We start from the raw sequence: 15,145 nt of genomic DNA on the forward strand, positions 1-15,145 counted from the left end.
AAGGCTAATTTAAAAGATTTTCAAAATTATTACTAAAAAGACAGATAATTAGTTAGTAGATTAAATCTACTCTTCATATTTTTTTGTTTGTTTTAGGTCGATGTTCCATGTTGTCAGAACTGAGCATTATCACATTTGATGGAAATAATGCAGCATTATATAGTATGGCTTCTTATATCTTAGTTAAAATTCCTGGGGAAATTATAGTTGTTCATATTGAAAAATGTTCCATGAATCAGGTAGGTCATAATCCATTCTTATAGTCATTTCTTTAAAAATCTATAGCTAAAATATACATGAGGAATTGTCCGTTACTAAAGGGCTCAAGAATGATCTGAGGTTGATCTTCTGGTATTTAAGCCAAAAAAATTGTTTCACGTGATTATATTTAGAGGTATATAATATTAGTCCAAATAATGTTTTCAAAAGTCAAGTAATACATTCACTAAAAAAATGTTTTTCTTTATATTCTTTTCCAGAATGGAAACTCATTTAAAAAGCTAGTGAGTATTTGCAAGAGGTTTAGTAAATTCATTCTGTTTACCACTGAAATTATGTTTAACTCCATAAAGTTTTGTTTTTTTTTCAAACCAAGTCTTCCTCTGGAAGGATTTCTGGTCTTTGTTTCAAGAAGTTAAATGTGACAACATCTATACATAAAATACTCATCAATCGAATAACAAGAACGGTAAGAACACAACGTTAAAAATATCATGTTAAATTGAAAAAAGAATTTAAATAAAAAATCATTTCTAATATGAGGGAAAATTAAATAGATTAGTAGAGTTTCATAGCTACTATATATGAATATTCTTTTCACAGTCTAAAATATGTTTTTTAATATTAAAATTTTCCTCTGTGATAGCCCATGATAGCCCAGCTGTTGCAAATACTTTCCTATTGTGAGCTTAACTCTTTTGGCCATTTTGTTAAATATGTTAAAAATTTCTCAGATAACATGAGTGGACAAACTTCTTAGTGCCAGAGTTAATATTCATGTTTTAAATTAGACAAAGCTGAAATGATGCGAAGAAGAGGAATCATAAAGTTGAACACAGTAGCCATGGATTCCAGAATAAAGGCCATAGAAAGAAGAGCATAGGAAGATAGGAAGGGATAGTTTTGAAGTATTGACACCATTAATTTTTCTGGGAACAAGTGATAGATAATAAAAATAAGGAAAAAAATAGTATTTAATTTTATTGAAATAAATGTATTCACTGTAACAATTCTGGAAAGTAATCATTTGGTTTGAGAGGAATACATTCATCTTAAAAAATATGTGCTTACTGGATAGCAATGCATTAAGACCTGATTGCTCCACTCAGATGTAAATGATTCCCTCAAAAAAATAGGTTAAAAAGTCATAAACATTTTACTAAAAATTGCTGAGATATTATATGTTTTCCAAAAATAATTCTGTTAGCACAGGTCCATTGATTCTAGGCTAGATACAAAATTAAAATGAACCTAAAATGTAATGAGGTATTAGAAAGTTTTAATTTTAGGTAAAACTTAAAATATGTGAATGAAGTGATAGAACGAATATATACATATGTACTTTTGACTCTGATGAGATTAATAGACTAACATAAGTGGGTAGGAAATAATTCAAACTTGGTAATGTGATTATTTTGAACATATGGGCTGAAAGGCTTATTTTTGGCCACAGGTGAACTCATTACCAAAATTATATTCAATTAATAACTATTTAAAAATAACACTGAGTGTTTACATGATAAAACCACATAGGCGTGATACCAAGTAACTTGTAGCTATGTGTAGTGCATAATTGTGACCTTCTTCCAACTAGAAAGCAATAGTAGGTACAGGGATAGAGTTATGTGCAAGGTATTATGGGAAACAAAGAAAAGGGTCACTTAGTGCAGGTTATAGGAGGGTCAGTTAGGGTGGCTTATTGTAGGAGGTAGCATGCAAGACCCATTTAAAGAGTGAGTAGAAATAAACCAGGCAAAAAGAAGAGGAAGGATATTTCAGGTCCAAGGTGAAAAAATAACCAAAACATGAGACATTGGATGTTTGGTGAGGTGTTACTTAGAGAAATTTATTGCTTATTACAGCATGTGTTTCCATGCCATTGTCATTATTTAAGACGTGGATTTTCAAAGTATAAGCCTTAGACTATCTATATCACTATTACCAAGAATACTTGCTAAAAATACAAAATCTAAAATCTCAATCCAAATCTAGGAATCAGAATCATTGGGAATCTTAATCTTTAACCTCAGCAGGTGACTGTTATGAGCATTATAACTAAATAAACACTGCCAGGAAAGACAAAACCTAGAATAAAGCAAGCATCTTGTAAATAACTTTTTAAAATCTTAAGCTCATATTAGAAGATAATTAACATATATTGAGGAAAACAGGCATAAAACCATATAAAACATAGAAGAAAATTAAGTTTTGAAGAAAATAAAATACAATACGGTTAGAACAAATACTAAATATAGCAAGGCATAGCAAAGAAACAATAACTAAAAGGAGATTCAAAATTATGAGATGCTGTAGCAGCAGCAGTGAAATAAATTTAAAAACAAATTATACTTTATGATAAATCAGAAGTGGAATAATCTGGGTTCTTCTAATTTCAGTGAGTATTTAATCATAAACATTTGTTCTAACAGGTGCATTAATGTTATTTTAGGTAGAAGTGGACTCTACTGTTGTGCCTTTACCCTTTTCAAATCATGAATTGTCTATAGAGGATTCTGGGACAATGTACGTGATTAATACTCCCTCTGGACTCATCATAAAGTGGGCTCATCTTACAGGAATTATAGACATTCATTTTGGTGTCCAGTTTAACTTGTCATCTTACACGGAAGGACTTTGTGGTGAGTACTGCTCTTCAAATCTCAATTTCTTCTGACATTCGTTCTCCCTACCTGTTGACCCCTGTTATCCTGCTTTTCTGATCTGTGATGTGATTTCATTTCCCCATTTGAATGCTGAAGGAAGCAATGGCTATCAGTTAATGGGCTTGAGAAGCCAATAATAAGTTTAATCTGTGTATTTTATGGAAATATATGTGTACTCCTATTATAGGCACTGGTTTTTCTTCCTACTAGCCTGTAAACATTGATGAAATGTTTACTCATTTCTAACAATTTACCCTATTAATTAGGTAGTAGTATTATCTCAATTTTTGATGATACAAAATGAGGCATTTAAAGGTTAAAGGTTTAAATAAATTTGTTTTCCTTATTTACTTATTTTTCTAATTTTGCAATTAGGGAAAACTAACCTGTTTAAAATTATCTTGAGTATTATATACCAAGAATACAATTTTCTAAATATTTGTCCCAGTTTTATTATGAAGCATAAACTACATGTACCTCCACATCCGGGTTTAATATCTTAATATGTTATATACATATATGAAGAGTTATAAGTCATAGGAAGAAAATTGGAAATATCTCAAGGTATGTAACAAAATAAAAAGAATAATACTAACTCTGGTGTTGGCTAGAAAGTTGAACACAAGCTCTTCCCTTTATAGATCTGTGCCCTTAAGTGAACAGTTTCCTCATCTTTAAAATGGGGACATCTGCTGCCAAGATTATTGTTAGGATTAAATTAGAAAGTTAATGTAACTTTAAAAATTGTTTAATATAGTCACAGTCAATAAATGTTATTTTACTGTCAAATATCTATTTTAACTTCACTAAATATTGAGTAAAAATTTGTGGATCACCTCTGTGTATCTGACACTGTTAGGTCCTGATAACTAAAAAATAAATAAGACTAAAATTTTGCCCTCAACCAATTACCTGAATACCCAAATTTATTCTTTTAAGGTGTCAAGCATGCGGTGGAAAGTTTAGCTAAAATGGATTGTATATATCATCACCTATATAGACTACGCTTCATTAGCACAACCTCTGTGGTGTCTTAAGGTCTTTCAATGTGGAAATAGTTTATTGTTGAGTATATGTATTTGTCACTAGATTTTATCTAGGTTCTTGGCTATGCTGCAGAAATGAATTTCAAGAGCATGCCCAGTGAGTTAGGTCGGTAATTTTTTCAGGTAGAGAGGGAAGAGAAATGGGAGAAAATAACAGATCAGGGGTCCCAGTAGAGAGGAAGGGGGTGAAAAGGGATAAAGAGGGCTGATTTACAAGCTACAATGCCCCATTATAGATTATAAATCCCCAGGTTTACTTGCGTGACCACATGGCAGAGGAAAAATGATGAGGACAGGAACGGGTCCAGAGGCAAGAGAGCAGGGCGAGAGCTCTCAGACCTCACGGTTTGCTTTATAAACTATTAATTATTCCACCCTTCTGCTAATGGCAGGGGAGGGGTTTCAGCTGTTTGTTGTTTTGATTGATTACCCCACCCATCAATCCCTTAGCCAGGTCCCAATGATAAAGTCCCTAGGAAACATCCAGGGCTTTTCTTTGCATGCAGAAGTCTTTGCTCTGGAGAGCAGAATCCTGGGGGTGGGGGTCTTCCAGCAGCCATCTTGAGAGTTACTGATGTCCATGTGGACTCTCTGCCAGGTTCCAGATCCATCTATTAATTCACTATCTTACTAACCTGCTTCATATTGAGTATATATACTATTTGTTTAGTTTCTCAGCTGCTAAAATAAATACCACACAATGGCTTGGCTTAAACAATGGGAGGCTAGGAGAAGTCCTGAAGACTGTGGGTGATCTTGGGGTTCCTTGGCTTTTATTTCACATGGTGATGTCCTGTCCTTTGTCTTCCAAGTTCTGTTGATTTCTAGCTTCTAGCTTCTGTGTGTGTGGCCTTCTCTATAAGGCCTTTGGTAATAGGATTAAGAACCATCCTGATTCAGCTGGCCACACCTTAACTGTAGTACCTCATCTGTTTACAATGAGTTCAGGTTGGGACCTGAATATGCTTTTTATGGGAGAATGATTCAATCCCAGCAATATCTCTATAGTTAATACTGAGATTAACTCAGGGACTTTGAGAATGCATGTTTTATCTCATGATTATTGCTTTTGAATGTTATAATTTGCCTGATTTTCACGGTTCCTTCTTGGCTGTCAGCCCTTGCTTTTATGGAGACAGATACTATGATAGCTGGTTTCTTAACTAATCATTGTAGAATTAGGGTAAGGATTATGGTTTTTGCTAATCAGGGATCATTTCCTAAACTCCATGTCCTACGCAAAAGGCAATCCAATTGCTGTTAGGACTATTATGCTGCATGCTACAAAGGTTATAGTGAACCAGAGTGAAACCCAAATTGAACAAGGACACCAGAATGGGAAACTTTTCTTGACACTTCATTATTCTCAGCAAAGTGAAGTCCACAGGAATGCTGACTGACTGGTGTTGCAGTGAAAAATTTTTTTTTGCTAGCCATTAACTTTCTCCAGAAAAGTTTAGCCTTAAAAAAAAGGTAGTTTTTTTTTTTACAGTAGAGTTCACTTAACTTGAATATTTTTATTTTGTTGATTGCACTTGGTACCCTGTATATTCACAAGGGTGAGGCAGCTATGAGCCCCAACAGCCTTTGTTCACCTTGATATACCTCCTTGAGGATTGAGATTTGCTACTTGGAATAAAATATTTAATTTATATCTTTGTAGCCTTGACCCTTGTGAATTAAAACAAATTAAATCTTAGGTAGGGTGGTATTCACATGAGACATGACTAGGGTTCTGGATCTATTTCTCCATACTTCCCTTGACTTTGCCCTCCTCTAGAGCAATCCTTAAGCCTGGTCTTCCTCCGGGAAGCTAGAGGCAATAATTGGTTAGGCCATTGGTAGTTCCAGTCATCTCAGGGAAGACAGATAATCTGAGTCTTAGAATTCCCAGTTCAAGTCCTGAAGTTTAGCAGTTTTTCTTCTAATGCTAAATGAATTCCTGGGCATAGGTAACTACCACGATCTAGTTGGTTTAAAGCTGGATTACCTAAAACAGCTGCTAAAGCAAGGGATTATTGTCATATGCTATGGGGTGGGGCAGGGTTAGTTCCCTTAAGGGAATAATTAAAGTTTTTAGATAGTCTTGTCCCAGGGGAATGGGTGCTTGGAAGGCAATAATCAGATGTCTGCTATTCTGGAGAATATCTTTGCCAGGCTTAAGATTGGTTCTTAAATTAGGAGATGGTGGTGATAATGGAAGAGTATAGGAGTAGAATCAAACTCTTCTTTGTCTTTCATGATCTTTTCAAATATCTTGACCTCTAGGATCATTGATTCTCTCTTACTTGGTTAAAGCAGTTCCATATTATTTTATCAAAGAATCAGACACATCGTTTAAAAAAATCTATCAGTGTTGAAGTCCAGGGACAGCTAAATTATTCAGTAAATAATGCATTCATTTAAAATTACTTCTTAGCTGATTACTCCTGCTGCCCACATTTGTTTCAAGTAATATTTCCCCCCCTTTAAATTCTTTCTAGGAATTTGCAATGAAGATCCAGATGATGATCTAAGGATGCAAAATGGCACAATTATTACCAAAATGGAAGACATAGAATTATTTATTGAAAGCTGGGAAATTGAGAAATTGTTTGAAGTAACAACAAGAAGACCTGTTAGGAATTGTACTGAGCATGATTGTACACACTGCATTGAGTTATTAAATAGACAAGCTTTCATTCCATGTCATGATAAAGTAAGTTGAAAGCAATAATAAGTAAGAACTGTCATGTTAGACTTGTTGAGAGTAAAAGCCAATATATTCCTGTTTTTGCTATGATGTTCTTCTACTGTGAATAGTTTATCCCCAAACCTTCTGGCAGTATGCTTTGGAAATCAAAACCATTTAATTTTTATAGACTTACAGAGTCAGAAAGGATAATTATATTTTCCCATATGTTTTGTCAGAAATGTATCTATAGCTTTCAAGAAAAATAAAATTCAGTCCAGAGACTAAATGCCTCTAGAAGAAAGAGATAAATGCCACTTGATAACTCTGTATAGAAATTGAGATATTAAGGTTTAATCAATTCCTTATGACCCTAGCCTTAGGTGTATATTTGCAATAGAACCTGTTATATATTGAATTTAATTGGTCTTTATTAGTCTCTAACTTTGAGTTATGTAACTAGCCGATACTGATACTTTAAATAATCTTTATCATTAAAAAAAAAGAATTCATTGTTAGAAAAACCACATAGCATTTCAGGAATCATTTAACATAAGTTTTTGAGCCTCTACCATATTCTAGGCACCCTTTTAGATTCCAGTGATACAAAGATGAACAAGACCCTCTCTCTGCCTCAAAGGGGTTAATAATCTAATGGGAAGGCAAGCATGTGAACAGATACATTACAATATACAATATGGTGGTGCATGGGAGCCCAGGTTTGGAGAAGACTTCAAAGAGATTTAGACAACTGAACTGTCTAGAAGGATCAGATTTTCAAAAGAAGAGGAGGAGGAAGGGAAATCTAGGCAGAGGAAACAATATGTGCAAGAGGCGGTTGGTGTAAAACCATGTCAGGAAATCATTAAAACTGTTCAGTGCAAGCTTTATGGAGGGGAAGAGTCTGGGAAGGAGAGCAAGGGGATGGTCAAACAGGAAGGTGCTCACTGTGAAGGACCTTCCATGCTAAACAGGGAAATGTAGACTCCAAAGTTCTCAACTTGAGCTGTGAATTCCTTGAAGGAAAAGGGCAAAGGATGTGAGGTCATGAGATGAAAAATAGCATATCTTGCTGGAGCTTCAATTTTACTTGAAGATTTGGATGAAAATAAATTTTAAATATTTACTTTTTTTGAGTGCATGGCATATAAAAATTTTAAAAAATAGCAAATACATTTAAATCATTTTATCTTTTTAGAAAAGTATAGTTAATATATTTATATATAAATATAATCAGCACAAATTTTATACCTAACAGTTATGTAGATCAGAAGTAAAAAATGGATTTCACTAAGCGAAAATCATATCAAAGACAGGTCTGTGTTCCCTCCAGAAGCTCTAGGCAAAAATCTATTTCCTTCCCTTTTCCTCCATTCCTTGCCTTGCCACCCCATCTTCCATTTTCAAAACTAGCAGTGTAACATATTTCAGTTTTTCTCTCTGAATCTATTTCCATTTTCACATCAATTTTTGATGACTTGTTTTTCCTGCTTCCTGTTTTTTTTAAGTTGTAGTAATATATATATATATTACATTATATTTGCCATTTTAACCATGTTCAAGTGTACAATTAAGTGGCAATTACATTTACAATATTATGCCACTGTCACATTGTCACCAACTTCTATTACCAAAACTTTTTCCTCATCACAAACAGAAACTCTATTCCTATTAAGTAATAACTTCCCATTCCTCCCTCCACTAAGCCCCTGGTAAATCTAATTCCTTTCTTTCTTCATTTGTTTATTCTAGATATTTTGCTTAAGTGAAATCATACAATATTTTGTTCTTTTTAAAAAATTGTTTTAAAGAAGCTTTAAATTACATAAACATCACATAAAAAATATAGGGGATTCCCATATATCCCATCCCTTCTCCCCCTCCCATACTTACCCACATTAACAACATCTTTCAGTAGTGTGGTACACTTGTTACAATTGATGAACACATTGAAGCATTATTACTAACCATGGACTATAGTTTACATTATAGTTTAACTCTGTCCCACACAATTTCGTAGGTTATAACAAAATGTATAATAGCCTTTATCTGTCACTGCAATATCATACAGGACAATGCCAATGTTCCAAAAATGTCGCCATGTTACACCTATTCTTCCCCCTCCCTTCACTCAGAACCTCTGGTGACCATGCATTTATATCAACGATAAAAGTTCTTTCATTGCTAGAATGATAATAAGTCAATAATAGAATATTAATGTCTACTCTAGTCCATTGTTCATTTCCCAATCTCGAGGATTTGGGGATGGTGATACCCACTCTGTTTCCAATTGGGAGGGAGCTTAGACCCCGTGAGGCAGATGGATAGAATTATCTTGCTTGCAGTTGCAGACACTGTATGTTTCTTGGCATGGGCATTGCCCATCATCATCTCCTTTATATGTGCCCTAGGTGAGTCCAATGAACTGGGGAGTAGGTGTTGCAGCTCCGCTGAGATTCAGAGCTCAATTGGTCCATGAACAGATCAAAGATTTAAGTCTGTGGAACATATATTTAACTAGTGTAGTGCTAATTATACGTTCAAATAAAAGGGGCAGAAGAGCCCTGTATAAGGAAACTATAAATGAATCTAATTCTGTTACACTGGGGAGCATAAATTCCAAAGTGAGGCCCTCTGACAGGCTGCTGACTTCCTGAGCTTGTCTGCCTGGCTTTTAGTGTCTAGATGTCTCTAAAACCCTCAGGAGCCCAGCTATCTGAGGCATTGTTTACTTTGGCAGTCAGTGAGATCCTGCTGAGACTTGAATAAGTGTAACCCCTGGAGGATTAGAGAAAGGAGTAGGTGAACTCTGGGGATTTGCATGTCATTGGTTAAAAGACAGTGGTGGGAATGTTCTTTTGGCAAATATGGGAGGAAAAGTTACTGGTGTAGGGCATCAGGTGTGCGGGACTATATGGGAGAGGGAGCGCCTGGGGCATGTTTGTATGGAATATGTGTTTGTCTTGTTATAGTGTGTTTTCTCAGTGGGTAGAGACCCACACAATAAAACAAGAAAATATTAAACTCCCATCCTGGGGAGTCCTGCTATGTTCTCAGTTAGAGGGATAAGAGAACGATAGGCAGTGCCTACTAAAAGAAAACAGACCAGTATGTCAAGCCCTCAGTATTACTGCAAGTAACTATGAATCTTACTCTTCAAAAATTGAAATTTAGTGATTACCATTGGTTCCAACAAGTTGTTCTGCATGACCTCGCAGTAACATATACATGCCATTTTAAATTTCGTCAAATTCTTTAAATGTGTATGGTGGAAAATGTAAACCTTAATATGAATCATTGACCATGGTTAGTAGCTATGCTTCAATATTTGTACATCGATTGTAACAAATGTACCATCCATATTAAAAATATTAATAGGGGAGAGGGGAAAAGGGAGAGGGCGTTGGATATATGAGAATCCCCTACATTTTCTGTGTGACTTTTTTGTAATCTAAAGTTTCTTTGAAAATAAAATAAAAAAAAATAAGACTGTACATACAAGATATGTATGTACATACAAGATAACATCTCACAGTGATGAAAGATACAATGTATAAAATTTTATTTTTCTCAAAAATGTATTATTTTATTATTTGTTGTTTTTAAAATTATTATTATTGTATTTTCAAATTAAATTTATTTGATGATATTTTTGTGGCTTTGTTCTTGGAGAGGTTTTGGATCACAGAAAGGTCACAACTCTGGCAGGGGAGGATCACTAGTGTGGGATGTGTGGGGAGGGGTACACCTGGGGTATGCTCTAAGGCATATGAATATGTTCAAATGTTCATGGGGCATTGTCTCAGTGGGTGGAGACCCACAAAAGAACCAAAAGAATATTGAATCCCCATCCTGGGGAGTCCCGCAACATTCTTTAATAAAATGGCAAGAATCCCCCGAGTACGTGGACAGTGCCTAGTGAAGGAAGACAGACCATTACTCTAGGCCCTTGATATTGATGATTGTACTTATTTATGAACCTTTTCTTGTGAAATTGAAACTTAGCCTAGTATTACATATTGCCTAAGGGTTACCTCCTGAAATCCTCCCTGTTGCTCAAATGTGGCCCCTCTCCAAGCCAAACTCAGTATATAAATGTACTACCTTCCCACCAGTGTGGGTCATGATCCAGGGATGAGCCTCCCTAATACTGAGGGATTATTATCAAGACCCAACTAGCAATGCATCTGGAAAAGACCTTGACAAAAGGTGGGAAATATTAAATACAAATGAGGTTTTTATGGCTATTTTTTCCTTTTGTTTCTGGTTTATTTTACTTACCATGATGTTTTCAGATTTCATCTATTTCGTAGACTGTATCAATACTTCATTCTTTCTTATGACTAAATACTATTCCATTATATGTACATATTACATTTTATTTATCCATTCATCTATTGATGGATACTGGGTTGTTTTTACCTTTCGGTTATTGTTAACAATGTTGGTGTGGACATTGGTGTGCAAATATCTGTTTGAGTCCCTGCTTTTAGTTCCTTTGGGTATTTGCCTTGGAGTGGAATTCCCAGGTCATATGGTAATTGCATGTTTAAGTTTTGAAGAACTTAAAATGTTTTCCACAATGGCTGCACCATTTAACATTCCCATCAGCAATGTATAAGGGTTCCAATTTCTCATATCTTAGCCAACACATGGTAATTTCTGTTTTTTCTTTGTGTGTGTGTGTCTATTTTTTAATATTAGCCATCCTAGTGGGTGTGAAGTGGCATCTCATTGTGGTTTTGATTTACATATTCCTAATGGCTAATGATTTTGAGCATCTTTGTGTGCTTATCACCCATTCGTATATCTTCTTTGGATAAATGTCTATTCAAATCCTTTAACCATGTTTTAATTTGTCTGTCTTTTTGGTTTTGAGTTACAGTAATTTTTTATGTATTTTAGATATTAAATGCTTATCAGATATACAATTTGCAACTATTTTCTGCCATTCTGCAGGTTGTCTTTTCATTTTCTGGATAATGTCCTTTTTTATTTTTAATTAGGTCAGTAAAAAGAGTTTATTGAGAAATGAGAGAAAAGAGAAAAGTATACACCCAAGACATGGATGTGGGCAACCTCCAGGCAAAGAAGAGCCTGGGTAATGTCCTTTAAAATACAGATTTTTAAAAATTTTGATGAAGTCCAGTTTATCTGTTTTTTAAAATTCTTGCTGGAGCTTTTAGTGTCATATCTAAGAGTCTGTAGCCAATTTGAAGCCATATAGATTTTCCTCTTTGCTATTTTCTAAGAATTTTATGGTTTTAGCTCTTAGTTTTAGTTTATTGATACATTTTGAGTTAATTTTTGTATATGGTCAAAAGTACCAATGAAACGTCATTCTTTTGCTTATGGAAATCTAGTTTTCCGGTACTATTTATTGAAAATATTGTTCCTTCCCCATTAAATGGACTTGTCACTGTAGTTGAACTCTATTAGCCATGCATGTGTGGTTTTATTTATAGAATCTCAATTCTATTCTATTGGTATTTTTTATCCTTAGCCACTGCCGTCCTTTTTTGATCACTGGAGTTTTATTATAAGTTTTAAAACTGAAAAGTATCAATTTCTGACTTTGTTTTTCTTTTTGGTATTGCTTTGAATTTGTAGGTTACTTTGGGTTGTATTGAAAACTGAGCAATAGTAAGTCTTCCAATCCATGATCATTGAATGTCTTTCTGTTATTAAGGTCTTTAATTTCTTCAGCAGTGTTTTGCAGTTTTCTGTGTACAAGTCTTTTACTTTCTTAAATTTATTTCTAGATGTTATATTCTTTTCGATTCTATTATAAATGAAAATATTTTCTTAATTTCTTTTTGGATTGTTCATTGATGGTATATAGAAACACAGCTGATTTTGGTGTGTTGATCTTGTACTTTCCTGAATTGGTATATTAGTTCTATTTGTTTCTTATGGATTCTTGGGATTTTCTATTTATATAGGATCATGCTGTCTATGAATAAATATAGATTTACTTCTTCCTGTCCAACTTGATGCCTTTTATTTCTTTTTCTTGCCTTATTGCTCTGGTTAGAACTCCCAGTACATTGTTGAATAGTAGTGGTGAAAGTGGGCACCCTTATTTTGTTCCTCATATTAAGGGGAAAGCATTCAGTCTTGAGTATGATATTAGCTGTGGGGTTTTTGTAAATGCCCTTCATTATTTTGAGAAAGTTCCTCATAGTTCAAGTTTTCTGAGTGTTCATATCAAGAAAGGGTTGGATATTCTCCTAATGGCTTTTCTGCATCAATCAAGATGACTGTGTGATTTTATTCCTTCATTCTATTAATTAATTTTTCTTCATTTTCTCACTCTATTACATCTAGTGGTTTTCTTATGTTGAATCATTCTTACATTCCTGGGATAAATTCCATATCATCATAGTGTATAATCATTTTAATATGCTTTGGATTAAGTTTACTAGTATTTTGATGAGAATGTTTGTGTCTATATTCATAAGGAACATTGGTCTGTAATTTTATTGTATTTTGGTGTCTTTCCCTGACTTTGGTATCAGGGTAATACTGACTTCATAGAATGAGGGAGGCAAGTGTTCCCTCCTCTTCAATTTTTGGAAAGTTTTATTTTTCACTGCAGTTATAGATTTGTCAAGGTTATTGACCTTTTCCAAGAACTAACTTTTGGTTTTGTTAATTCACTCTATTGTTTTCTAGTCCATGTTTCATTTATCTCTCTTCTAGTCTTTACTTCTTCTAACTTTGCGCATACTTTGTTCTTATTTTGCTAGTTCCTCAAGATATTAAGCTAGATGATTGATTTCAGATCTTTCTTCTTTGTTAATATAGACATTTACAGCTATAAATTTCCCTTGAGCACTTCCCTCACTGCATTCATAAGTTTTGGTATGTTTTGTTTTTGTTTTCAGTTGTGTATAAGTATTTTCTATTTTTCTTCCAATTTCATCTTTTTTTTTTCTTTGGTTCTTTAAGAGTGTGTTGTTTAATTTCTACATATTGTGAATTTCCAGTTTTCTTTCTGTTACTCATTTCTAGTGCCATTCTATTCTGGTCATAGAAAATACTTTAAATGATTCAAACTTTTAAAATTTCTTGAGACTTTTCTTGTTCCCTAGCATATGGTCTTGCCTGGAGAATAATCCATGTGAACTTGAGAAGAATGTTTATTCTGCTATTCTTGAGTGGAGGGTTCTATATATGTCTGTTAAGTCTAGTTTGTTTATAGTGTAGTTAAAGTCATTTAACTCCTTATTTTATTTCTGTCTAGATGATCTATCCATTATTGAAAGTAGCGTGTTGATGTTTCCAGCTATTATTGTAGAACTATTAATTCCTCCCTTCAATTCTATCAGTGTTTGCTTTGTATAATTTGGGGCTCTGTTGATAGGTGTATATGTTATTTATTCTTATGAATTGACTCTTTTGTCAATACGTAATGTCCTTCTTTGTTTAATGTAACAGCTATTTACTTAAAAACTATTTTGTCTACTTTTTGTATAGCCATTCCAGTTCTCTTTTTTTTTTATTTGTGTGGAATATTTTTCCATCCTTTCAAATTAAAACTATTTGTGTCTTTGGAATATTAAGGTAATTTTTTGTAAAGAGCATATGTTTTGTTCATACTTTTTAAGTCCATTTTGCCAATCTCTGTTTTAATTGGACAAATTAATCCATTTACATTTAAAATAATTAGTAATAAGGGAGGACTTAATACTGAATACTGATGTTTTGTTATTTTTTTAGTTTGTTATCATCCCTCCATTACTGCTTTCTTATGTGTTTACTTATTCTTTTGAAATGAAGCATATTGAATCCCTTCTCACTTTCTTTAGTGCATGCATTTTTTTAGATATTTTCCTTGTGGTTACCATGGATTATATTTAACATCCTAAATCTAGTTTGAATTGATATCAGCTTAATTTCAATAGTACACACACTCTACTCCTTTATTCTCTGTCCCTGCCTGTATGTTGTTCCTGACACAGATTATATCCTTATATATTTGTGCCGTATAACATAGTTTTATATATTTTCTTATGCATTTGTATTTTGATTATGTAAGAGATAAGTGGAATTATAAGCAAAACAATACAATAATACAGGAATTTATATTTATCCATGTACATACATTTACCAGAGATCTTTATTTCTTCCTACAGCTTTCAGTTACTGTCTGATTCCTTAACTTTGAACCTGAAGGGCTCCCTTTAGCTTTTCTTATAGGGTAGGTATAGTGGTAACAAAATCCCTCTGCTTTTGTTTATCTGGGAATGTCTTAATTTATCCCTCATTTTTGAAGGATAGCTTTGCTGGATATAGAATTTGTTGTTTATAGTTTTTTTCCTGTCAGCATTTTACATATGTCACCCTACTGCCTTCTGACATCTATGGTTTCTGATGAGAAATTAGCTGTTAATCTTACTGAGGATCCTTATTCATGATAATTACTTTTCTGTTTCTGTTTTTAGGGTTCTCTCCCTGTTTTTGGTATTCAACATTTTGATTATAATACATCTTGGTGTGGATTTCTTCGTTTTGTTTTTTTTTTCCATTTGGAGTTTGTTGTG

At 33.7% G+C, this 15,145-nt stretch overlaps 1 protein-coding gene across 1 annotated transcript in view; it reads left to right on the forward strand.

The window, feature by feature from the left end:
* OTOGL (otogelin like) overlaps positions 1 to 15,145 on the forward strand; it is a 149,993-nt gene that overhangs the window by 111,362 nt on the left and 23,486 nt on the right. The window contains exons 39-43 of the mRNA XM_071218973.1: positions 97 to 239; positions 480 to 503; positions 596 to 688; positions 2,669 to 2,858; positions 6,412 to 6,626. Coding sequence (XP_071075074.1) covers positions 97 to 239; positions 480 to 503; positions 596 to 688; positions 2,669 to 2,858; positions 6,412 to 6,626 — 665 coding nt within the window. The remainder of the gene's footprint in view (positions 1 to 96; positions 240 to 479; positions 504 to 595; positions 689 to 2,668; positions 2,859 to 6,411; positions 6,627 to 15,145) is intronic.

The sequence above is a fragment of the Dasypus novemcinctus genome, chromosome 12 (genome assembly GCF_030445035.2).
Source record: "Dasypus novemcinctus isolate mDasNov1 chromosome 12, mDasNov1.1.hap2, whole genome shotgun sequence".
NCBI classification, from domain to species: Eukaryota; Metazoa; Chordata; class Mammalia; order Cingulata; family Dasypodidae; genus Dasypus; species Dasypus novemcinctus.